This window comes from Halichoerus grypus, chromosome 2, assembly GCF_964656455.1.
Source record: "Halichoerus grypus chromosome 2, mHalGry1.hap1.1, whole genome shotgun sequence".
Classification (NCBI taxonomy): domain Eukaryota; kingdom Metazoa; phylum Chordata; class Mammalia; order Carnivora; family Phocidae; genus Halichoerus; species Halichoerus grypus.
In genome coordinates this window covers 119,169,244-119,194,245 of record NC_135713.1, presented here as the reverse complement: position 1 = coordinate 119,194,245, position 25,002 = coordinate 119,169,244, and the positions used below count along the sequence as shown (strand labels likewise).

Genomic DNA, 25,002 nt, shown 5'->3' with positions numbered 1-25,002 from the left:
TCCAAGCTTTCATCACACCTAGGAGCCCCACCCCACCTCAGTTTGTGTGTCAGCCAGGTTTTACGGGAAGGGCCTGGAAAAAGAAGACAAAAGGCCTGGAATGCTTTTGGGACAGTCACTTCCCCCTCTCAGAATCTGGGGTGTCCTCTGACCAAGAAAATAAATCACAATTTAGGCTGGGGTCATTTCATTAGCTTATTTACTCCACAAACATACAATGAATGCTTTTCAGGCACAAGGGACACAGCAGTAAACAAGGCAACCAAGAATGTGCTTTCATGACGCTTCCATTCTACTGAAAGGGAAACAGGCAACATATTAAGTAAATTTTAAAAAAGGAAAGACAGCTACAGTGAATGCTCAAATGCAACGATATTCTGTAGGGTGGTGTGTTCCAGTGCTTGGGATGATACTTTAGGTTTAGTGACTGATCCGCAAACTCGTCTCTGAGCAGGTGACATGTAAGCTGAGCCCTGAATAAAAAGAAGGAAACAGACTTGTGGTCATCCACTGCAAAAACATTCCAAGCCATGCACATAAGTGTCAAAACTGAAGTGGGAACAAACTTGGAGCATTCGGGGAACAGCAAGAAGGCCAGAAAGCAAGGTGGCATATAAGATAACCGTGAAGCAAAGGCTAGGGACCGAGAACAGAGGACATTACAGGCTGAAGTAGATGCTGGAGTTTATTTCCTATCACTGTGAGATGGTGATGGGAAAGCACAATTATGCAGGATTTTTTCATGTAACCACCCCCCTGCTCTCTGGCTGTCAAGTGCCAGGGATATACCCCTAAGGAATCAGAGTCCAAACAGGCCACTCCAATTTCCCCAACTGTCTATGGGCCATGAGCAAACTGAGGCTTGAAGACTCACTGGCCCTGGGCCACCAGTGAGTAACAAGGGGGCAAATCCAGAGCAGAAACCCTGGCATCCTGTTCTCCAGCCCCATCCTGGGTTCCCTAGCCTCTGGAAAGACAGGCTCCATGGGACACTGAGTGTCACTGACTCACTACCAGGCCATACAGACCTTGATTTGGGGAGAGAAGCCAGTGGGGAGGAGGTGGGGGAATGGGGCATTGGTCAGGAGAAGACAGGGGAGAAAGGGATTTGGAGAGGGAAGCAACCTGAATCCCTTCCCCAATGTGGCTGAGATGTCTATGCCAGTAGATTGGTTCCCCCAAACCTGGCTGTACATCCACATCACCTGAGAATTTATTAAAGATACAAAGGTCCAAGCCCCACCCAGTCCTCCGAATTCAAAACCTCCTGCGGTGGGGCCCAAGCTGTTATACTTTTGTTGGTAATTCTGACATCAACCAGGTTCAGAAGCACTGGTCTGCATAATTAGCTAGAATAATTTATTGCGCATCTGAACAAAATGTGAACCTCTGAGCCAGAGGCAGAGGAGATTTGGTAATGACGCTTGTCCTGTGCTCAACACCTCACACACATTATCTTGTACGCTCCTCACAATTGCCCTCAGACTAGATATTCCTCCCCATTTTAAGGGGTTGAAGCTAAAACAGGTGAGTAGCGGTCCCAGGTCACCCAGCTAGCGAGAATCCAAGCCTCGATTTGAATTCCTTCCTTCTTCCTGGGCCTCTGTTCTTAAGCTCAACACTGCCCCTTAACAAATGGATGAGACAATGGCTGCCTTCTCCCTGCTTCTACAGACAGTAACATCGTCAGCTTTACTGAGGCTCAGAGCTCCATCTGTCCTGCGGGGGACAGTGATAAGAATCTGCCGCAAGGCTGGAAGGAGGACTAGGTAGGACAGCAGAGCAGCTAGTGAAATGGGTATACCCTTGGGAGCCAGACAGCCAAGGGTTCAAATTTTCAATATGCTATTTTTTTGCTTTCTAGGTTAGGACGAGTTATTCAACTTCTCTGACCTACAGTTTGCTAACCTGCAAGACGGGAATAGTAATAGTAGCTATTACTAAAGGGATTTGTGATGGTTAAATCAGATCCTGTGTGTAAAGCAGAATACGATGCCTGGCACATGGTAGGTGCTTACTTGGTGACAGCTGCTACTAAGAACAAATGCGTCAAAAAAAAAATACACACGCACGCACGCACGCGCACGCACGCGCACGCACACGCACACACACGCAATCCCCAAATGCGGCTACCTTCCTTCCTACCCTCCTTCCTTCCTTCCTCTCTCTCTCTTTCATGTTTTTTTCTCTCTCCCTCCCTCCCTTCCTTCCTTTAAGTGGGAAATTTAAAAACGTACTGCTTTATCATGGGGCAGCCATCCTCCCTCATCTCTCTGCTGAGAGATTGTCATGCTTATGATGAGATGGTGGATCTCCAAGGCCTCCTGGAGTTTTGAAAACCTTTACCCAAGATAGCAACCCTGGCTCAGAGCTCAGGGAGTAGCATGTGTCCCCTGGGAGAGGGGATTCAGCCACCTTCTCCTTCCACTGTGACCAGGAGAAGTGAGTCTTAAGGGGACCCAAAGCTCTGCTGGCTGGGGAAAGGGCACCTCCCTTGAAGGTACTTCTCTTATAGGGTACCATGAGCCCAGAGTTACCCAAACTTGAAAGCTGAGAGTTAAGGAGTCATCGTTCCTTGCCCCAGGCTGCTTTCATCCCTGCTCTCTGTCCCCAGCTGAGCCCGATGATCAGGCAGTTTTGGGGGTGCAGCTGGATCTGTACTCAGATCTGCCATTTGGAACCCCCTTGTACCTCCTATGTTGCCTGGGGGCTCCTGAAGGTCGTGCCAGGTAACACTTCATGCACACCCAGGGATGAACAGGACCTCTCGTCTGATTGCCTGGGCTCAGGATCCATTTGAATAGGATGAAGACTAGGAATGGATGAGGCAGGGAGGGGGTTTGGAGGAATCAGGAGTCCCTGGCATTCCCAGATGTTGAGGAGGGAATATTTATAATGTCCTTGGTTCAGGCCTGGATTCCAAGCCATCCTTCTCCATTTCTGGGCCCATTTCTGTGACTTTGAGGGATTAGCAGGACTTTACCACTTTGGCCATCCCCTCGCACAGATGGCTGTCTGTCATCAGGGAGGGGGCAAGTGATTCCTCACTCATCCATCACACAACCCATCTCCCTCTTTAAGCCTCAGCTTCCTCACGTGTAAAATGACAGGTTGAAGCAACTGTTCTGTATTCAGGCACTGGCCAGTAAATGCCCATCATGAATCGTTTGCAGGCATGCTGCTATTCAAAGTCCTGCTGAGACAGTTCCATGACAACCAACAGCCCTGATCTGTGGGGCATGATAATCTCTCTCTCCGTGCCTCTTCGTCTCTCAGTATGGAGAATAACAATCTGCTTAGGGGGTTCTTGTGACTAAGGAGATAGCACCTCTGAAAGCGCTTGGCAAAATGGAGAGCCCTACATAAATAGGTCAGTACTATTGTTACTAACTTCTCTAGGGCTCAACCTTGGAATGAGGTCACATCACATCCTGTACCAGGAATGTGTAAGTTGGGTTCCTCTTAGAAATGCAATCACAGGGGCGCCTGGGTGGCTCAGTCGTTAAGCGTCTGCCTTCGGCTCAGGTCATGATCCCAGGGTTCTGGGATCGAGCCCCGCATCGGGCTCCCTGCTCTGCGGGAAGCCTGCTTCTCCCTCTCCCATTCCCCCTGCTTGTATTCCCTCTCTCGCTGTGTCTCTCTCTGTCAAATAAATAAATAAAATCTTTAAAAAAAAAAAAAAAAAAAAAAAAAGAAATGCAATCACAGAGCTGCAATTTAAAAATTTAACCTTATCCATTTGCTTTTTTTATAGCAGAGGGTTGATCTAGGACAATGGTTCACAAAGTAAGAGATACTGCCCCCTAGGGGTCATTTTGGGAATCTGTGGGGAGTTTTTGGTTGTCCAAAAACTAGGGAGTCCTCAGACATTTGGAGGAAAAGATGTCAGGCTCACACATTTAAAAATTGCCCCCCCAATTGTCCCATATTCTACATGCTTTTGAGTGTCTTGCCAGACATTCATATGGGTGAGAAGCTTGATTATAATCACTTGAGCCTAGAATCATCTCTAATTAACATTAAAATATAAAAAGAGTTTTTACACTGACTTTTCCAGGAATGAAATTAACATGAATTGTTCATTTTGGTGGTATCTGAGTTCTCAAACAACACACTTTGTGTCAGTTAGTATTTGTAGCTGTCCCATTCAAAGTAAGTCTGTGTAGGTGCAAGCAATGGGCTTCTTCATTGAGATTTCTAGAGTCGTTCTGAGGAAGCATTTGCATATTCAAATAATGTTATTTTATTTATTTAAAGATTTTTTTAATTTAAGTAATCTTTGCAACCAGTGTGGGGCCCAAACTCATGACACCAAGATTGAGAGTCACATGCCCTTCCAACTGAGTCAGCCAGGTACCCTTATTTTTTTTTAAGATTTATTTATTTGTTTGAGAGAGACAGAGAGAGAGAGAGAGCAGAGGAGGGGCAGAGAGAGAGAGAGAGAATCTGAAGCAGGTTCCACGCCCAGGGCAGAGCCCCACACGGGGCTTGATCTCATGACCCTGAGATCTTTACCTGAGCCAATACCAAGAATCTGACGCCTAACCTACTGTGCCACTCAGGTGCCCCAAGGTGCCTTTATTTTATTTTTAATAACTTTCTCTTTTCTATTAATTAGGGTATTGACTTTCTTTAAAGAGTAAATGTGCAATTATGGTGATCATTTTACAATATACACAAATATTAAATCATTATGTTGTATACCTGAAACTAGTATAATGTTATATGTTAATTATACCTCAATTTAAAAAAGTAAAATTAGGAGTGTCTGGCTGGCTCAGTTGGTGGAGCATGCGACTCTTGATCTGAGGGTCATGAGTTCAAGTCCCACATTGGGTGTGAAGCCTACTAAAAAAAAAAAAAAGGTAAAAATAAAGTATATAGAATTGTATCTCTATAATTATTTTATTTTTAAAAACATTCACGGGCGCCTGGGTGGCTCAGTTGGTTAAGCGACTGCCTTCGGCTCAGGTCATGATCCTGGAGTCCCAGGATAGAGTCCCGCATCGGGCTCCCTGCTCAGCGGGGAGTCTGCTTCTCCCTCTGACCCTCCCCCCTCTCATGTGCTCTCTCTCTCTCATTCTCTCTCTCAGAAAAATAAATAAAATCTTTAAAAATAAATAAATAAATAAAAATTAAAAAATAAAAAACATTCACATTTTTAAAAGTTTATTTATTTAAGTAATCTCTACATCCAACATGGGCCTTGAACTCATGACTCTGCGATTAAGATTCACATGCTCTTCTGACTGAGCCAGCCAGGTACCCCTCTCTATGATTATTTTAAAATACTTTTGAAACCTATGTATAGGGGAAAAAACTGGAAAAATACATCAAAATATTAACATGGACAGATTTCTACAAAAGAGAAAAAAGTAAACGTACAGATAGGATATTCCCTGTGAACTTTATTTCAGGATAGTAAAGGAATATTAACGTATTTGCTATAAAAAGAAAATATTTATTCTGACAGGGCTGAGGACCACTAACACCAGAGATATTCACATGAGAAGTCTTTCTGTATCCTTTGTAAAAGTGCTGTTCTAGATACTATTACATATAAGGTCCCTGGCCAGTGCCTGAATAAGGCGTAACAAATTCCTCTTATAGTTAGTTCAGTGTTAGAAAGTTTGGCTCTCGTGACTATCTGGCATAGCTATTTCCTTTTATTAGGTAATGACAAAATGTCGAATTCATATGTTCTCTTTTTGCATCCACTGTCAGGAAAATCACAATTAAATTTTGATGCTTGGGGCGCCTGGGTGGCTCGGTCGTTAAGCGTCTGCCTTCAGCTCAGGTCATGATCCCAGGGTCCTGGGATCGAGCCCCGCATCGGGCTCCCTGCTCGGCGGGGGGCCTGCTTCTCCCTCTCCCTCTGCCGCTCCCCTTGCTTGTGCTCTCTCACTCTCTCTCTCTGTCAAATAAATAAAATCTTAAAAAAAAAAAAAGTTTTGATACACAGTTACAATGATTATCCCTAGCCCAGAATTTTGAGGACAATTATTTCTTTCTTCTCCACTTTGGTTTCATTATGAGTGCTCATTTTTGAAATATTTACTTGTATCCATGTCTTTTATTGTCTTTAAATCTTTTCTGGAAGTAAGCGGAGCATACATAATTAATGTGAGACTCAAAAATCACAGACCTGTAGCTGCCTTCCCCACGTTTCCTGAATGTGGAAGGCTCGGTCTCGGGGGCTCAGAAAGCCTGAGGCAAAGCAGTTTATGGCACGTGCAGGTGGTTTTGTGCTGCAGACTCAGGCTCTCTGATACCTTGTCCTTCTCCCCTTCAAATGCCCAGACCCCTCTACTCCAGATGGAGTGTGGGCATTGTGAGTAGAAGCAGGCTCCAACTGTCAGGGCCCGCTCCAAGTGTTGGCTGCATCTGGGTGGTCTGGCGTCAAGGTGGGCACCAGGGAAGGGTACCCCAGCTCCAGGGTCAGAGAAGCCCAGACCTCCAACTGGAGAGACTCCCTGCACACACATTCCACTAGCATCTTGTCTGAATGAATCCCTCAGAGCAGAGGCTTTGAAGCTCAGGCTGAGGCATGCAACTGACCCCTTCCTGAACCCTGGGTCCACTAGCTGCTAGCTATGACTTTGGCCAAGGTACCTCTGAGGCTCAGTTTCCTCATTCAGAAATGGGACCGATACCCACCTCCAAGGGCTATCGTGAAGACTCATGGAGATGACCCGCGAGGTGCTAAGGCAGTGCTTGGAACCTAGCAAGCACTCAGAAGCCAGCAGATGCTGCTCATCCCAGTCAGCCCTAGATCGGTGTTACTTTTGCGCCAGTCTGCTGCCCCCAGCTGGGAGCAATGGAGGCAAGACTGTGCATTAAATTTCAGCTCCTCACTCGTAAACTCAGTAGCTATGGCAAAGTGCTTAACCTTTCTGAGGCTCAGTGTTTTTATAGTAAAGTGGGAATAATGAAATGGGCCTCATATTTGTGGTGTGAGTAAAATGATTAATAGTGGTTATTTTACAGTAAGGGCATTGTGAAATTTTATTTTGTTATTTTTACTCTTAGGGGCATTTTCTATTTTTTTTTTTAAAGATTGTATTTATTTATTTGGCAGAGAGAAACAGCGAGAGAGGGAACACAAGCAGGGGGATTGGGAGAAGGAGAAGCAGGCTTCCCACAGAGCAGGAGCCTGATGCGGGGCTCGATCCCAGGACCCTGGGATCATGACCTGAGCCGAAGGCAGATGCCCAACAACTGAGCCACCCAGGCACCCCTCTATTTTTCTTCTATAACGAATATGAATTTTAAAAAACAAATATGAATGATTTATGTATTTCAAGTCACTTTTCAAAACATGATTTTTCAAAAAAAATACTGGGGCACCTGGGTGGCTCAGTCAGCTAAGGTTTGGACTCTTGGTTTTGGCTCAGGTCATGATCCCAGGGTCATCGGATCCAGCCCTGCCTCAGGCTTCCTGCTCAATATGGGGTCTGTTTGAGATTCTGTCTCTCTCTCCTTCTTCCCCTCTCCCTTCTCTCTCTCTCTTTCAAACGAATAAAAAAATAAAATCTTAAAAAAAAATTAAAACATACTTAAATTTTTTGAATGTTCACTACATTTTAGACATTGCTCTGAGTACTTTATATACATTATCTCATTTAATTCTCACAACAGTCCTCTGAAGAAGATAGTATTTTCACCCCCAGTTTATAGATGAGAAAACCAGTGCTTAAGGAAGTTGAGCAACTTGCCCAGCTTGCATGTGATGCACTTTCATAAAACTATACACACACGGACACATACATAGACAAACAAGTGCATGTAGAAACAAATGAAATCTGAATAAGGCCTGTAGTCTAGCTAACAGTATTGTGCCTCTGTCATTTTCCTGGTTTTGATATTGTGCTATCTTTATGTAAGATGTTACCATTGGGGGAAGATGGATGAAAGGTACCAGCTGGAGATCTCTCTGTATCTTTTTTGCAACTTCTTCATTTCTTCTTCTATAATTAGGGACTCTCATAAATAACTAGTCAAAAAATTAAAGAGTTTTTTAAAAGTAAAAGTTTTATTTTATTTTTAAAGATTTATTTATTTGAGGGGGGAGGGGCAGAAGGAGAGGGAGAGAGAGTCTTAAGCAGACTCCACTCTGAGCGCAGAGCCCGACATGGGGCTCTATCTCACGACCCCAGCATCTCCACCTGAGCCAACCACTTAACCAACTGCACCAACCAGATGCCCCAAGAAGTAAAAGGTGTTTGTTATTTTTAAAAGTTGTTGCAAGGATTACGTGAGATAATGTGCCTAGCACAGGATTAGATACAATTGACATATCAGTATATATTTTCTTTCTTCCCCACTCTACAAGTGACTATTTTCAGTTATATAGTAATAATAGCCTCCATATTGTGTATACTATGTGATAGGCTTAATTTACATGCATTGTTTCATTTAATAAAGCTTATGTTGTGGATACTTTTATTATTCCCCTTTTGCCGCTAAGAAAACTCAGGTTCTGCAAAGATAAATCTCTTCTCCACTTGTTAGAAAGGGACCAAGCCTGGATTTACACCAAGGCAGTCTGTTCATGACACCACTCCCTTTCACTCAGAGTTCAGCTCAGAGTATTGCATAAAGGTATGCTTTGAACTTTGGAAATCATCTACCTCAACTGTTTTAATTTATACAAAGAAAACAGGCTCAGAGAGGGGAAGGACTTTGGTCGAGAACACCTAATAAATCTATGACTGAGCCGGGATAAGAACCCAGTTTTTGGATTCCTGGGTCAGGGTATTTTCCAGTGGCAACACCCAAGGCTACTTGCCCATATAGCCTACCTTCACTGAGCCCTGCCTGGGAGACAGCTGGTGCCCACAGACAAACCTGAGGGTTCTCACTCACGTTTCTCACCAACCTGCCCAGCTCAGAGCACTGAGGACCCAAGAGGTAGGAAGGGAGCCTGGGGAGAGTGGAGGCATGGTGGCCCTCAATGGCAGGCATCCTTGGGAGGCAGAGTATTTGGAGCCATAGAGAAGGCAAGGTAAGACCCTCTGAACTTTGGCAGGAGTGGGGATGGGAAGGGAGGCTGTGTATGTGAGGGGAGTTATTCATGCCAAGTGCCTGTTCCTGCCCCCCTCAGGCTCTCTTGAATCACTTGCCCTGAGGTTGGGGCACATTCTTGAAGTGGGTGGTCACAGGGATTCCAGGCCCTGTTAGGTCCTAGGCCAGTTTCTGTTCCTCCTGGGGCTGAAACCAACTCCCCGCTCAGACTCAGCACCACCTCTCCAAGTGGTAATAGAGTGACTCACTCCTTTCATTCCTATCCTGGGACCTCCTTGGACTTGGGGCAAATCGCTGCGCTCCAAGTCCATACCTGGGGTTAGTGGGGAGAAATCAGCCCAAGTCCCATTTCCGAGGGAGGAGAGGGGTCCCACGTATCTAGTGGAGGGTTTGACCAAAGAGCACGATTAGCCCTCTCTCTCCATCCTTGCTGCGCTCCCCCCACATCCCATCCCGCTGGGCCAATCCAGGGAAAATTGGAGGATTAAGGACCCCTCCCTGCCTTTTTGTCATCTTCGCGCCCTGGCGGGTCCACTGGGGAAGCAAACGCGGCTGGTGAGTGGACCAGGCGATCCTGTCCGCGTGGAGCAGCGCCCTCGTGTGACCTCCGGGAGAAGTGCATTTATTTCCCAGCCCCTCCCTTTCTATGCGCTCATTGAACAAGTATTTATTGAGGGCCACTAGGTGCGCTAAGGGCAGCCGTTGAAGAAGATAGGTAAAATACCTGCTCCGTGAACGGTACATTCCAGTATGTGTGTGTGTGGCGGGGCAGGCAATAAACGGCAAATAAATGAGGCAGATAGTAGTAGTGATAACTGCTGGGAAGAAAATAAAACCGAGAACAGTGATGGAGACACAGGGCTGGGCGGAAAAAACAAGGTCTCCTTGAGTGGGTAACGTCTAAGATGACGCTTAGATTACTGGGATCCAGTCATGTGACGATCTGGGGGAAGAGCTTTCCTTACAAAGAGAAGAGCTACAGCAAAGACCCCAGGCAGGAACAGGCTTTGCCTAACAAAGACCAATGCCCCTGGAAAGGAGTGAGCAAGGGAGAATGGTATGAGATGTGGCCTGGGACATAGGCTAGGGCCAGACTGTAGATCTTATAGGTCATAACAGAGTTTGATTTTTCTTCTAGGAGTAAGGGGAATGTATCGGGTGAGTTTTGAGAAGAGTAATGTAGCTTGACTACCTTTTAAAAGGATCCCTATGGCTGCTATGCGGATTAAGAACTTTGGGCAAGGAAGGAAGAGTGGAAGCAGGGAGATGATTGCAAGAGATTAGAAAGCCCTTGAAATAATTCAGGTGAGACAGGACAGAGGCTTGGAACAGGGTAGAAGTGTGGGAGGTGGGGAGATGTGGTTGGATGCTGGGTTTACTTTGAAGGTAGAGCCAACAGGACTTGCTAATAGACCACATTCTCCTTTGTTCTTTTGGCTCCAGGAACTCCTTCATACACACGCTCTAGTTGGCTCCTCCGCCCTGACTGCCCGGCTGAGTTAGAAGGGCAGACCCCAGGGACACAGCTAAATTGGAAAGTTTCCAGGTGTGCTTGGACAAAGGAATTTAAGCTTCAGGCCCTGTGTTCTCCTTGCAATGCCTCCTTTGCCCTTTAATGAGCTGGGACTCTGCCTGGTGTCTCCCTTACAGTAGCCTGGCTTCCACAGATCCAGTTACTTATTAGGTCTCTGTTTATCCAAATGGGTGCCCTTAGGGTGTGTTGGTGACACCCAAAACAGTCCTGGGTGGGGGTTGGTGTTTATATTTGATACAGAGTAGCGGGCAGGATAATCTGAGGGTCTCAGTCCTCAGACCCAGGCCAGTGACTTACTCCTGTTAATTTACACAAAACACAGTGGGGTCAGACCTGATCGCACAGAAAATGCACACAACATTTTGGCTCCAGGCTGGGCATTTCTGGAGAGCCTGGGAAAGATCAGGTTAGTCTTAACAAACACTCTCAGGCAGCAAGGGCTGGGGAAAGCAAGTAGGAAAGGGAATGACCCGGTTGGCTCTGGAGTCAGCAGGCCTTGCTTGTTTGTGTTGCGCTGCTTGCTGGGGCAGTGCCGGGCGGGGGGAGGGGGGTTGCATTATAAATATAGCCAGCCAGAGGGCCCCTGGACTCAAAACCTAGGACTGTACCAGTCCATGAAAGTCTGTGCAAGCCTCCCCAAGATGAAGCTACCAGGCCAGGAGGAGTTTGAGGTCTCCAGTGCTTGTGAAAATGTGCCCACAGGAGAGCTGGACAGTGGCCCTGGCTCTGGCCCCAGCCCTGACGGACCCTCAGACACAGACAGAGGGGAACTGGGGGTACCCAAGGACCCTCTGCTCTTCATTCAGCTGAATGAGCTACTGGGCTGGCCCCAGGCACTGGAGTGGAGAGAGACGGGCAGGTGAGTGGGACCCAGGGCAGTTTTATGGGGTCTTTCCCTTTCCCCAGCTGGGGACTCCTCTATGACCCGTAGCTCCTGTGTGAGGAGGTACTCTAACCCCCACAGGAGTTCCTCTCTGTGTTCTCCAGTTCAGACCCTCACCCTCCATGATGCTCAGCTTTCTATGCAATCTACTTTTGAGTTCCCCAAGACCCCAGTTGAGGGGTTAATGCCCAGGAAGAGGCCACTGGGCCCAGGACTCCCCCATTGCCCTACCTTCCCTGCCTCTCCTGTGTCCCCACTCCTGGGCCTGGGAGAGATGGCCCCAATAACATAGTCCACTCCTCTCCACCACAGGTGGGTGCTGTTTGAGGAGAAGCTGGAGGTGGGTGCGGGCCGGTGGAGTGTTCCTCACGTGCCCACCCTGGCACTGCCCAGCCTTCAGAAGCTCCGCAGCCTACTGGCCGAGGGCCTTGTGCTGCTGGACTGTCCAGCTCAGAGCTTCCTGGAGCTCGTGGGTACGCTGGGAGCCTTTGCAGGGAGGGCCTGGGCAGCCCTGCCATTTCCCCAGGACTTCCCCCCCCAAATCTTAGAACTTTCCAGAGCTGACCCCACCCCACCCTAGGGATTATCCTTACCTGTCACAGTGCGGGGGGAGATGGAAGACTAGAGTAGAGGAGCAAGTTCCCTGAGGCCCCCAGAATGGAAAGGGACCTGGGCAGAGGGGCAAGGGGAAGTTTTGGGGCAGGGAGCTCTCAGGAAAGGGTTAGAGCCCCACCTCTGTTCTTCAGAACAGGTGACCAGAGTGGAGTCGCTGAGCCCAGAGCTGAGAGGGCAGCTGCAGGCCTTGCTGCTGCAGAGACCCCAGCACCTCATCCAGCCCACAGGCACCAGGCCCTGCCAGGGTGAGAGGCCTGTGCTTGGGCCCAGGACCAAAAGCCCGAGGTGGGAGGGTCCCAGATCCCCTTGCCCCCTTCCGGACCTAGACCAGCCTAGCCTTGGCTCATAGCTCAACTCAGGTCTCATGGGTGAGAAGTGGAGGTAATGGTGAGGGGAGAAGAGTGGAGGGGCTAGAGTTCTGGGAAGGGATGTTTTTGGTAGTCATTGTGCCAGAAGTTTTACATGTAGTATCTCATTTAATCTTCACAACCATCCTGTGAGGTAGTACCACAATTAGCCCCATTTTAGTGATAAGAAAACTGAGGCTCAGAGAGGGGAAGCTCCAGTTTTCATAGTCTGTCAGAGGTAAAGCTGGTCAGGAAGCCCTGGTGCATCCACCTCCAAAGCCCGTGCTCTTAGTCACTGCCTAATCCTGTTTTGAAGGGTCTGCCCATCCAAGAGAGGCTTCTCACAGTGAGGAAGCCCCACTGAAGGAACAGGTTTGTGGCCCTTCCTTGGGCAGGGCTGGGAGAGGGGTCAGGGATTAACAGAGGTTCACCCTCCACTGGCCTCATTATCAATCAGTATTCTGCCGACATCCGCCTCCCCAAATAAGCTCTCATCTTTTGTGTCTCCTTGAACCCATCCAGCGTCAGAACCCCCTGAGACGGAAGCTGCCTCCAGGGGCTGAGGCAGGAATTGTGCTGGCAGGAGAGTTGGGCTTCCTCGCGCAGCCCCTGGGGGCCTTTGTGCGCCTGCGGGATCCAGTGGTGCTGGGACCCCTCACTGAGGTTCCCCTTCCCAGCAGGTAAGGCTGCTGAGAGTTGAGGGTTCTGGAAACCAGAAGGATCTTTAGTAGGGAGGGGATTGGGAGGTCTCTGGTCCAGTTCTTTTGGGGGTGAGTGCAGGATAGTGCTAAGGGGTCGGGGGGAGGGGGCTAGTGGTCAGGGCTGCAAAGTAGGTGTGCACACGAGAAAATGCATGGGGGCTGGTGGGGAGGTCAGAGGTCAGGGCTGCCTTATGGGATAGCAGCCTCTCATATTTCTGGGGCCTGGTTCCTTCTTCAGATTTTTCTGCCTCCTCCTTGGTCCTTCCACACTGGGAAAGGGCTACCATGAGATGGGCCGGGCAGTGGCCATCCTCCTCAGTGACCCGGTGAGCTGGGCAGGGTGTGTGTGTGTGTGTGTGCGCGCGCACGTGCACATGCCCACACATAGACTTGTGTCAGTGAGTATGCACGTGCGGACTCTCCATGTGTGACAGAATACAGCGATGAGGCAGAGTGTGGCTTTGTGTCCGTGAGCATGAGGACTGAGGTTTCCTTGGCTGCCACTGGAGCCCCCTTACCTAGCACCGTGCTGGCACATAGTAGGCAGCCAATACTCATCGCATGCGTGCGTTAATGAGTGAATACTTGAATGACTTGTCTGCCTGACTTGTGTCTAGCTTTGAGACTGCGAAAATGCACGTAAGGGTCCAGATCTGCATTTACTGCCCCTTTGTGCCCCTATCCCTAGCAATTCCAGTGGTCAGTTCGTCGGGCCAGCAACCTTCAAGACCTTCTGGCAGCCTTGGATGCCTTCCTAGAGGAGGTGACAGTGCTCCCTCCAGGTCGGTGGGACCCGACAGCCCGGATTGCCCCACCTAAATGTCTGCCCTCCCAGCACAAAAGGTATACGGGGGCCTTCTCCACAGACCTTGGGTCCACTCCCACTGTTGAGGGTAGGGGATTCCAGGAAAGGGATAGAACCTTATCTTTGGATTCCCAGCCTGCTGGCAGAGACACGAGCAGCCACCAGGGGGCAGGGTGCCCAGTCCTGTTCTGGTTGGAGATCCTCAGGCAACCTGGGTTCCCATTCTCTTCAGGCTCCTCTCACAACGGAGGGAGGTCCAGGGCTCCTCTGCCCGGCATGGGGCCCTGGCTGAGGACAGGTATGGCCACTGGCCGCAGGCACCCAGCCCAGAGTTACAGCAGACAGGCAGGTGAGGTGAGATGGGGTGAGAGCAAGGGTAAGGGTACAGGGAGGGGCAGGGGTCACAGGGGCACAGAGGCGTATGCTCACTGTGGAGGGGATCACCCAGTCCCAGGGAAAGTAGCAGGGATAGGGGCATGGGTGGGGTCACCTGGATCACTGACAAACCATGGGTGGGAGGCTGTTTGGGGGCCTTGTCCAGGATGTGCGCCGGAAGGCCTCATGGTACCCCAGCGACTTCTTGGACGCGCTACATCCCCAGTGCTTCTCGGCCGTGCTCTACATTTACTTGGCCACCGTCACTAATGCCATCACTTTTGGGGGTCTGCTGGGGGAAGCGACCAATGGTGCTCAGGTGAGTGGGGAGGCATGAGGGGGGCAGGCACAAGTTTTGGTATTCTGCCCGCCATGCCCTTTACCCTTCCCTGGGACAATGGGTGGGCTTCCCTGGAAGCTTGGGTTGCTGTGCTGAGGACTCCAGTGTCCTGTGCGGACAGGGTTCCCTGCTGGCTTCTAGGGGGTGCTGGAGAGTTTCCTGGGCACTGCAGTGGCTGGAGCTGCCTTCTGCCTGATGGCTGGCCAACCCCTCACCATCCTCAGCAGTACGGGGCCAGTGCTGGTCTTCGAGCGCCTGCTCTTCTCCTTTAGTAGGTAGGAGAATACCCTGACTGTCACCAGACCCTCACTAGCCACACTCTCAGCCTGGTCCTGGCTGGGTCAGTAGGGGAGAGTGGAAACTGTCTGGCTCCAGGGGCACCTAACCTGGATTAAGTGGAGAGCAGAACAGCTCTGCCAATTCCTGTCTGTCTCACCCCACCCCCACCCCGCAGAGATTACAGCCTGGACTACCTACCCTTCCGCCTGTGGGTGGGCATCTGGGTGGCCACATTTTGCCTGGCACTGGTGGCCACAGAGGCCAGCGTGCTGGTACGCTACTTTACCCGCTTCACCGAAGAAGGCTTCTGTGCCCTCATCAGCCTCATCTTCATCTACGATGCTGTGGGCAAAATGCTGAGCTTGACCAGTGCCTATCCCATCCAGAGCCCTGGCTATCCTGCTTATGGCTGCTTTTGCCAGTACCCAGACCTGGGAGGTGGGTGAGGGAAACAGGGAGTTTGGCAAGATGGGGAAGGATGCAGGAGGGGGAGGGGTTGTCCCCTTGCTATCCCCCCCTTATTAAATTCAGCAGAATCCTGAATACTTACCCAAAAACCAGCAGCACTTTTCCCCTCTGGTTTTGGATCAATTGAGAAGTAACAGAGCAGGCCCAATATTGTCTTTATTTCTGACAATGCTGATCGAAGAACATGCTTATATCTGTGGGGGAATGGGCTTCCTAACAATGAAACCTAAATTAGATAGATTTACGCACCCAGTCATGGCTGCACTGGACAGGGACTGTCTTGCCCCAGAGGAGCAAAGCTAAATGTATGCACAGTGCAGGCAGCTTATTCCCAAGAGTGAGGAGAGGAGGGGACAGGGAGAGGCATGCCCAGTGCCTTCTCTCAAACTCACCAATCAAATAAATTGCTGCTCTTTCCCTAGTCTGAGTGACGACTCAGGGGGAGAGCCACTCAGCATATTACTTTTGCACAAATACCTCCATGTGGAAGGAAGCAGCAGGAATGGGGAAGAGATGTCCTCTCAAGAGTGCCAGACTCTGCTGGACATGAACAAAACCAGTTCTGGTCCTGGTAGAAACCCATAGATTGGTGTACTCATCCATTAAGCAAACATTTGTTAGGCATCTGCTCTGGCCAGTCCTGTCTCTGGCACCAGGGATACAGATAGGTAAGGAATGTGAAGGGACCAGGCAATGTTCTGAGGAGCGCAGACTTGGTAGCGATTGGAGTCAGCAGACAGATGAGTCAGAACTAAGAACTCTCTGGTTTACTTGGACCCATGAGGTTAGACTTCTGAGGGGTTGGAGAAGGTTCCCAGGGGAGGGGCATATACCCAAATTGTTCTCTGCTTCCCAGGAAATGAGTCTCAGTGGACGAGGACAGAACCAAAAGACAGAGATGACATCTCAAGTATGGTGAGGGCCTGTTCCTGGGAGGGTCTGGGAAAGAAAGGCTGGGAGCCAAAGAAGTCAGTGGTGCCCGGCTTTTCCCACCCCATAGGCTAGGGAAACCCTCATTGGTCACAGAGGCCCAGACCTGTGCTGCGGCTGGAGACCTCTTATCCTGGGCCCTTGCTGTCCCAGTGAGTGTCAGCCAGTGTTTATTCCGCCACCCCCATCCCTGATGACCCCCTCCACACAGGACCTTGGCCTGGTCAATGCCTCCTTGCTGCCCCCACCTGAGTGTGCCCGGAGGGGAGGCCAGCCTCGTGGCCCCAGCTGCCATACAGTCCCAGACATCGCCTTCTTCTCCCTCCTCCTCTTCCTTACCTCCTTCCTCTTAGCCACGGCCCTCAAGCATGTGAAGACAAGCCGCTTCTTCCCCTCTGTGGTGAGTGTTACCTCTCTTTCTGTGGGAGAGTACTGGCTCTTGGCCTTGGGCCCTGTCTGTGCATGGGAAAGGGTGAAGAAGGAGGGGGCTGGCGGGCCTGAATCTGACTGAGTGTCCACTGTGTGGCCAGGTGCGCAAAGTGCTCGGTGACTTCTCCTCAGTCCTGGCCATGCTGCTGGGCTGTGGCCTTGATTCCTTCCTGGGTCTGGCCACGCCAAAGCTCACGGTGCCCAGTGAGTTCAAGGTGAGAGCTGGGAGTATAGGACAGAGGGGAGAGCAGGGCCAGCACACAGGACCTTGGAGGAAGAAGTGCACAGATCCCATGCTTCTCTTCCTCTGAGCTTCCATTTCCTTGCTTATAAAATAGAAAGGATAATAATAATGACCTCACAGAGCTGCTGTGAGGATTAATGAGGTACTGCTGCTGACACAGTGGTACAGAATACATGGCAGCTATTATTATAAATTAGGGGTTAAGAGGATGAGTTCTGCTCAGCCAGCCCTGGGTTTGAGATCCTGTTCTGCCACTTCCTAGCCGTAAAACCTTAGGCAAATTAACCCACATCTCTCATCAATGAGCCTCAATTTATGCATCTATAAAATGGAAATAATAAATAACAATGGTTCCTACTCTATAAGTTGTCTTGAGGTTCACAGAAGATGAATGTAAAGCATTTTACCACAGTGCAGGGACTGGCACATACCAAGACCTTAATAAATGTTACTTATTGTCATAGGTTGGCCCTACCCACTCTCCACTATTCCCCACTCTCCCTTTTTCTTTTTTTTAAAGATTTATTTATTTATTTGACAGAGAGAGAGAGAGAGAGAGAGCAAGAGAGGGAACACAAGCAGGGGGAGAGGGAGAGGGAGAAGCAGGCTTCCCGCCGAGCAGGGAGCCCGATGCGGGGCTTGATCCCAGGACCCTGGGATCATGACCTGAGCCGAAGGCAGACACTTAACGACTGAGCCACCCAGGTGCCCCCCCACTCTCTTTTTTGAACCCCCAGTTGCCGGCTCTGATCTGGTAAAGCTGGAGCTCCCTACCAAGGGCATGACAGTGCACAGGACAAGGCTTAGCACTGACTTAGCACTTAGACTTTGCCTGGGCATTTGGAGACCTTCTCTCCAGCTTCCCCCAGGACAGGAGAGGAGGGGGACTCCAGTTGGGTAGCCTCAGTGGTTCAGAATCTGAGACGGCAACTGGGGTCCCCTCCCCCACAAAGACGCTTATAATCAGAGCAGACGCAGACACACCCAGCCCTGCGCCTGCCCCAGATCAAGGCAGGTCTGAGCCTGAGTCGCTCCACCCTGGTTGGGGGGAGGGGGGGTTTGCCTAGGGGAGAGGGCTCTGTACATCAAGAAGTATAGGCTGGCCTCTCCTTCCATCTCCTCTTGGAGGGCGGGAGGGCCCCTGAGAACCAAAGTCCAGAGCCCCTGGCTCCAGCCCAACCCCCAGGGTGGTCCCCCTCCTTCTGCCCTCTTTTAAGACACTGGGATGCTTTGAACCAGCTATGCATGCACACATACTGCTCCTACCTACCATCTAGGGTCTTGGAACGGCGGTAAGGGGTTATAGAAGAATGCCAATGCTGGGGTGTGCAGGTGAGGTACTCTTGGGAGACCCTCTCTAACTTGTCCATGGAACACCCTCTCCCAGCCCACACTCCCTGGGCGTGGCTGGCTGGTGTCACCTTTTGGAGCCAACCCCTGGTGGCTAAGTGTGGCAGCAGCCTTACCTGCCCTGCTGCTATCTATCCTCATCTTCATGGACCAGCAGATCACAGCGGTCATCCTCAACCGTGCTGAATATAAACTGCGGGTAAGGCCTGCCGGGTAAGACCCTAGGTCCCTAGACCAAGGGACAGAAACTCCAGGATGGGGTCCAGGACCTCCCTCTCCCACTCCAAAGGAGAGAAAGTCCAGGTCTGGTTTAGTTTCACCCTCAATACTCCACCACTACCTGCAGAAGGGAGCTGGCTTCCACCTGGACCTCTTCTGTGTGGCTATGCTGATGCTGCTCACATCAGTGCTGGGGCTACCCTGGTACGTCTCAGCCACAGTCATCTCCCTGGCCCACATGGACAGTCTTCGGAGAGAAAGCAGAGCCTGTGCCCTGGGGGAGCCCCGCAGCTTCCTGGGGATCAGGTGAGGCCAGTATTCAGGAGGCTAGAGTGAGAGGTGGTCAGTAAGGTGGTATGGTGGGATACAAAGCACTTATTTGGACAGCTTAAATTCTAAGCTGGTGACTCCAGAGGGCTCTCTCACTGCTCCATGAGCACTGCAGTGGGGTGAATGGATGGGTCCTGGGCTGAGATGGGTGTGTCAGATCTTCCCCCATTCTCCTTCGGCCGTGGGATTGGGCGGGCCCTCAAGAGGAGCCTCATGGATGTAAAGGCAGAGGCAGCCAGGGCTGAGCGAGGGTGAGGTGCCAGCTAATTACCCCCTGCCCCCCCACCCCCCACCCCCCGCTCAGGGTAGGAGTACCTCACTGATGTTACAGAGTTACCATCACAAAAACAATTTTGTAACTATTGGAAACACAATCTGTGGAAAGTATGTGAAATTAACTTTGAAACTGAAATAAAAGTTTTTATGGCAGTGTAAAAATTGCTAACTTTCCTTCAAAATCAAAATAAAAACCTATGAGCTTGAGCTGATGGTGAGGCCTGGGACACCCAAACTGAAGTGCCGTGCCCCTTCCTCTCCCCCAATTTTGCACACCGTGCTAAGGCCCCCTCCCTGCCAGGTGACTAGTGGGGGATCCCTCCACTTCCCTCCTGCCAGTGCCTGTAGTAGTATGTGGTCCGCATCTCCAGTCCGGCACCCTGGGGGCTCTCCCAGACCCTGGCTAGCTCTTCCCTCTCCGCACCACAGGGAGCAGAGGCTGACAGGCCTGGTGGTGTTCATCCTCACAGGAACTTCCATCTTCCTGGCACCTGTACTCAAGGTACCTCTGTTAGGCTGGCATCAGGGGCCGGGCAGGGCAGTACTAATAATAAAGCAAGCAAGAACTGACACTGGCTAAATACTGTGCACCAGGCACTGTGCTGTTTTCTCCACACTTGGTCTCATTTGATCCTCCCATGAACCCTGAAGGCATCCGTACTTCACAAATGAGGAAGCTGAAGGTTAAAGAGGTTAAGCAGCTTACAAAAGATCACCAAGAGAGCTAGTTTCTCAGGTCCATCTGAAAACCCAACCTCTTACCCAGAGGGCTTTCTACCCAGTGGAGCAGGGTGTGGGCATGCCACCTTCCCCTATGGGCCAAGTGGTATGGTACCCTTGCTCCAGCCTCCCAACAAAGTGTGATCATCACGCCCCAGAAAAACCTTGAGGCAAAACCCCTTCACTGCTCCCTTACCAGATGTTTGTAGAATACCTGCCATGCGCAAGGCTCTGTTAGGCACTTGGGAGAAGCGGGTGGGGAGCAGGAAGGGGCAGGAGTATTGAAAAGAGATATGGAGCCAAGTCCCTATCAGCAACATACACACATGAACAAAAATTAAGTAACAGGTAATCACAGAAAGTTTCAACAAGCCAAAGCAGCAAAGCAATCGAGGAGGGCATGGAGAATGGCATACAACAGTCACCAGTGAGGAGAAGTTTGGGGAGGGAAAGGTCATGGAGCTGGGTGAGAGTAGAGTAGTTGAAAGAGCCAGATGGACCGGATCAGCTGCTTACTAACTAGGTGACTCTCATTCAGCAGATATTTACTGCGCATAAACCATATGCTAGGCATTGTTCCAAAGACTGGGGATATAGTAGTGATCAAAAGAGACCATCCACTGCTTATAGTCTCTGGTGAGAAGAGACAGATGAAAAAAATTAATAAAATAGGATAATTTCAGATAGTGATTACTTCTAATGAAAAATATAAGAGGGTAAGGTGATTAAGAGTGCAAGAGCTCTACTTTAGATTGAAAGCTCACACCCTTCTGGGATGTCAAGAGATGAGTAGTGAGAAGCCTGAGTAGTGAGAAGAAAGTCAAGCAAGGACATTTTAGGTGGAGGGACATAGCAAAGTAAAACAAAGGGCTTGCAAGGGGGTAGAAATAAACTTGGGCATGTTGGGGGAAGGAAAGGAAGCCATATAGCAGGAACAGAGAGAGCAAAGAAGAACGTGATAGGTAAGATTGGAGAAGTAGGCCAATCCAATCCCCCTTCTGTAAAATGGAAACAATTATAGAATTTACCTCTTCTGACTGTCTTGAGGATTCAGTATCAGGCATGCAGTTGGAAAGGAACAGAAAGAGCTGGGTAGGCTTAGATGTAGATGCTGGAGGCTGGGGCTGGAGCCTAAGTGGGGGGTGGGGGGTATCCGGGCAGCTGGCACAAGTGAACTCCTTTGCCACCTCTCCACTTCTTCCTACCAGTTCATCCCAATGCCTGTGCTCTATGGCATCTTCCTGTACATGGGGGTGGCAGCGATGAGCAGCATTCAGGTGAGCCCATTATATTTACCATGCAGTCCCACTCCTCCTATTCTTTCCTGCTGGTACCTCCTGCCTATACTTGCCGAGTCCTCTCCTATCCTCTTTTCCTGACTCTCCTGGGCATAGGACTCCGCTGCCATGCTCTGAATGGGGAGGGTGCCAAGGGAGACTTCTGGCCTCCCCCTCACGCTAGGCTTCGATAGCTAACAGTGACACCCTCCAGGCTGAATACCCTGCTTTCCTCCTCCTCTTGTTCCCCTAGTTCACAAAGAGGGTACAGCTATTATTGATGCCAGCAAAACATCAGCCAGACCTCCTGCTCTTGCGCCATGTACCTCTGAGCAGGGTCCACCTCTTCACAGCCATCCAGCTTGCCTGCCTGGGTTTGCTTTGGATAATCAAGTCTACCCCTGCAGCCATCATCTTCCCCCTCATGGTGACTTGGGGCAGGGTTGGGTAGTGTCCCAGGGAACCTGGGAGACTCTGAGCCTGGGAGGGTGGCCAAAGCCTCCACAGGAGGAAGACTCTCCCCCTCTCACTTGCCCTGACTCTGCCTGGTTGGGAATCTTGGGACAGAGAAAGATGGCTGAGAGATGCCCACAGATAGGCTAATCCTGGGATACCTGATTCAACTGCATTTACAACCTCTTTGGCTGACCAACCACAGACAGAGATATAAAGTCCAAAAGAAAACCGAGGCCCTGGGAGAGGCAATACTGGCACTTTTGTTACTCAGTGAGGCGATGACACTGGTGGTTTCTGGCCTTATCCTTAGTCCCTGAGGAAGTTAAGAGCCCTGGGCTTTCTAGTAGCACCAATCTGATTACCGGATCCCAGCTGTGTAACTTCTGGGAAGTTTCTAAACTCTCAGGGCTTCAGTTTCTTTCTCTATACAATGGGAACAATTATATTTATCTTGTAGGAATGTGTTAGCATTAAATGAAACAATACACAATGCCTAGTACACAGGAAGTGCTCAATAAGTGCTACTGCTGCTCATGTTTCTGCTGCTATTGCTGACAGCCCTGGGTCTTGTTTCTATCCCTGCAGTTGCTGGGCCTGGTGGGGGTCCGAAAGGCACTGGAGAGGGTCTTCTCACCACAGGAACTACTTTGGCTGGATGAGCTGATGCCAGAGAAGGAAAGGAGCATCCCTGAGAAGGGGCTGGAGCCAGAATATTCACTCAGTGGTGACAGTGAAGATGTGAGCCCCAGATGGGCCCTCTCAGGAGAAGGGGGCAGGGGTGGGGAGAGCCCTTTTGTCCAGGAGTTATCCCTAAAGTCTAATATTTCTATTAAGCCTGAAGATCTGATTAACACAATAATTCCCCTTAGGGGGACATAGGTACACTGAAGGGGTGAGGGAAATCTTTCTTTAGAGGGCAGGGCCCTGGTTTATGAATCCATGGGGGGGTAGAAAGGTCTGGGGACAGCTCTGGTGGTCTTTTTCAACCATAATCTTTGTCTCAGTGTGGGTTTATATCCTTTCACTTTCTGGGCCCCTTTCTCTCTGCTCTGTCTCTGTCTATTCCCAACTCATCTTGGGATCTTTCTTTTGCAGTCAGAGCTGATGTATCAGCCAAGGGCTCCAGAAATCAATATCTCTGTGAATTAGCTGGAGTAGGAGTTTAGGAATAGAGACTCCAGGAAACTGAGCATGAGGTGAGGATGTGAGGGAAGTGCCCCTGGGGTCGAGGATGGGGAGGTGGGGGCTCAGACCTGGGAAACCTCCAGTGTGCTGGCTACCCCTGATTTCCCTTCATGTTCCAGTTCCTCACAAACTCCAAAGTAGGGGAAGGAATAGAAAGGTCTCTCCAGAGGGAAGAATGAAATAAGGGAGGGTACCTGGGCTTGGCTCCCCATGGCACGGAAGTCTGGCCAGTAGAGGGAGCTCAAGCTCACACCAAATTGGATGTAGAGATGCAGGGCTGGGGAGGAAGGGGTATAACGACAAAAGAATGGTAGGGAGTGGGGAGGAGAGGGAGGGAGGATAAAGCTCCCTGCTGCTTTCCTTTGCCCTGGAGGCCACTCCCTTAGGCTGCTGAGAACCACACTCCAGACAAGTGGAGGGATTCTCTGTCACTTGCCCACTTTGCCATTCCTTCCATTTTTATTCATCCATTTATCAAAACAGTTTATGCATACTATACTTAAGGAGTATCTAGATACCAGAGATACAGTGGTAAGTAAGATAATTATGGTCCCTGACCTCATCAGCTTAAAATCCACTGGGAAAGACCAATAGGGAGTTGTTGGAGTGGGATAGTGTTGGCTAAGGCAAGCATCAACTGTGGGAGCAGAGAGACCTCTAAGCCCTTCTTGGAGGATGGTGAAGGTGGGGTGGTGGGAGTTGGAGAAGAGGAAATGGTCCATAACTTGAAATTTGAATAATGAAGAATGGCCAGAATAAGGTGGAGGGACATGTTCTAGGCAGAGGGTGCAGCATGTGCAAAAGCCTGGCATTTTTTTCCCCCTTGATAAGCTAAATTCTCTTCTTGCCGCAGAAACCCTTCTATCCATGCTTTCCAAGCTCAAGAGCCCAAGAAGCCCCACCATTTGCAGTGGAAAATTCTAGAGGGCAATTCAGCAGCTATCCCAGAACAAGATCTCCTGGGCTTTCCATATCCCCCATAGCTCCTTTGCAGTATTCTTTGCCCTACTGTGCCCCTGTGCACTTGTTCTGACCCCACTATGTCTTCTCTCAGTTCACAGGTGTTACTCGGAAGTCAGGATATTGTTAGCCTTTGGCTTAACTGCCATATTCTCAGTCGACTGGAACCAGTGGGGCAGAACTGGAGGGCAGCTGGCCAATATTTCCATTACCCTCCTGAGCAGGGGGTAGAGAGTGGCAGTGATGGGGCGCCTTGGTGGCTCAGTTGGTTAAGCGTCTGCCTTCGGCTCAGGTCATGATCCCAGGGTCCTGGAATTGAGCCTCGCATCGGGCTCTCTGCTCAATGGGGAGCCTGCTTCTCCCTCTCCCTCTGCCTGCCGCTCTGCCTACTTGTGCTCTCTCTCTGTCAAATAAATAAATAAATACAATCTTAAAAAAAAAAAAAGACAGAGAGAGTGGCAGGGAAGAAGCAGGTTTGCTGGTAAGCCTGGGGGACTGACCAGGCCCCATTCATTCTCTACCCCATTAAAGGGACCTGGAAACCCTTCTCAATTTGAACTTTCTGTCCTCACAAATTCTCTTTTACAGAATTAGGGGTCTTTAGCGAACTCTTTTCAGTTTGCAAAAGGGGAAAATATCTTTCTAGAAAAATTATTCATCTATTTAAAATAGTTTTTTATACATATGAAAATAATGCTTACTGTTTTTTTATCACAAAAGTGAATGAGATTAGTGCAAAATATTAAAACACTATAGAAATATATAGTTTTGAAATGAAAACCATACCAGTGATGATCAGTGTCCAAATTTTAGTGTATATTGTTCAAATTTATTTCAAGGGACACATTAATATTTTCATTAAAGTGAGATTATACGTTGAGTTCTACAACATGCTTGTCACTTGATATGCACTGAATATTTTCCCCATGCCAGTACATACATATCTACCTCTCTTTTTGTAACCTGCATAGAATGAACAACCTAATAATCTGAAAAAGATACCATATATACAAAAGAGTATATAAGGGACACCTGGGTGGCTCAGTCGGTTAAGCGTCTGCCTTCGGTCAGGTCATGATCCCAGGCCCTGGGATCGAGTCCCACATTAGGCTCTCTGCTCCGTGGGGAGCCTGCTTCTCCCTCTGCCTCTGTCTCTCATGTATAAATAAATAAAATCATTAAAAAAAAAAGTATATAAAATGTCTTCTGGAAGTACAAGAATTTCTTCAGAGCATATACCTAGAAGTGAAATTAA

The 25,002-nt window shown here is 49.6% G+C and overlaps 2 protein-coding genes and 1 long non-coding RNA gene across 19 annotated transcripts in view; 1 reads left to right on the top strand and 2 right to left on the bottom strand.

The window, feature by feature from the left end:
- HBEGF (heparin binding EGF like growth factor) overlaps window positions 1-25,002 on the bottom strand; it is a 385,453-nt gene that overhangs the window by 337,024 nt on the left and 23,427 nt on the right. For 11 of the 15 annotated variants that reach the window (XM_078067428.1, XM_078067429.1, XM_078067432.1 and 8 more), the window contains one exon: window positions 19,734-19,826. The exons of 3 other annotated variants lie outside the window; for them this stretch is intronic. In XM_078067428.1, coding sequence (XP_077923554.1) covers window positions 19,734-19,826 — 93 coding nt within the window. Of the gene's footprint in view, window positions 1-19,733; window positions 19,827-20,897; window positions 21,005-25,002 lie in introns of those variants that run through there. One more of the 15 variants, XM_078067437.1, reaches the window with a different exon arrangement.
- LOC118555776 (uncharacterized) lies at window positions 183-18,728 on the bottom strand. Its single transcript, XR_004927141.2, has 2 exons — window positions 18,665-18,728; window positions 183-473 (listed from the first exon to the last, which is right to left on the bottom strand). It is a non-coding gene; the product is annotated as an uncharacterized LOC118555776 (long non-coding RNA).
- SLC4A9 (solute carrier family 4 member 9) lies at window positions 11,006-22,751 on the top strand. 3 transcript variants are annotated; one of them, XM_078067411.1, is made up of 21 exons: window positions 11,006-11,417; window positions 11,754-11,914; window positions 12,188-12,301; window positions 12,720-12,775; window positions 12,926-13,083; window positions 13,343-13,430; window positions 13,793-13,947; window positions 14,142-14,254; window positions 14,458-14,603; window positions 14,766-14,899; window positions 15,079-15,341; window positions 16,228-16,286; window positions 16,513-16,701; window positions 16,832-16,945; window positions 18,362-18,523; window positions 18,671-18,849; window positions 19,579-19,651; window positions 21,078-21,146; window positions 21,400-21,573; window positions 22,188-22,340; window positions 22,698-22,751. In XM_078067411.1, exons 1-21 carry the CDS (start codon window positions 11,173-11,175, stop codon window positions 22,749-22,751), a joined length of 2,859 nt encoding a protein of 952 aa, XP_077923537.1. In that variant the 5' UTR covers window positions 11,006-11,172. The 3 variants fall into 3 exon arrangements, with proteins under 3 accessions (XP_077923537.1, XP_035979805.1, XP_077923538.1); XM_036123912.2 differs by having other exon boundaries at window positions 14,142-14,258; window positions 14,429-14,603; XM_078067412.1 differs by lacking the exon at window positions 16,513-16,701 and having other exon boundaries at window positions 14,142-14,258; window positions 14,429-14,603.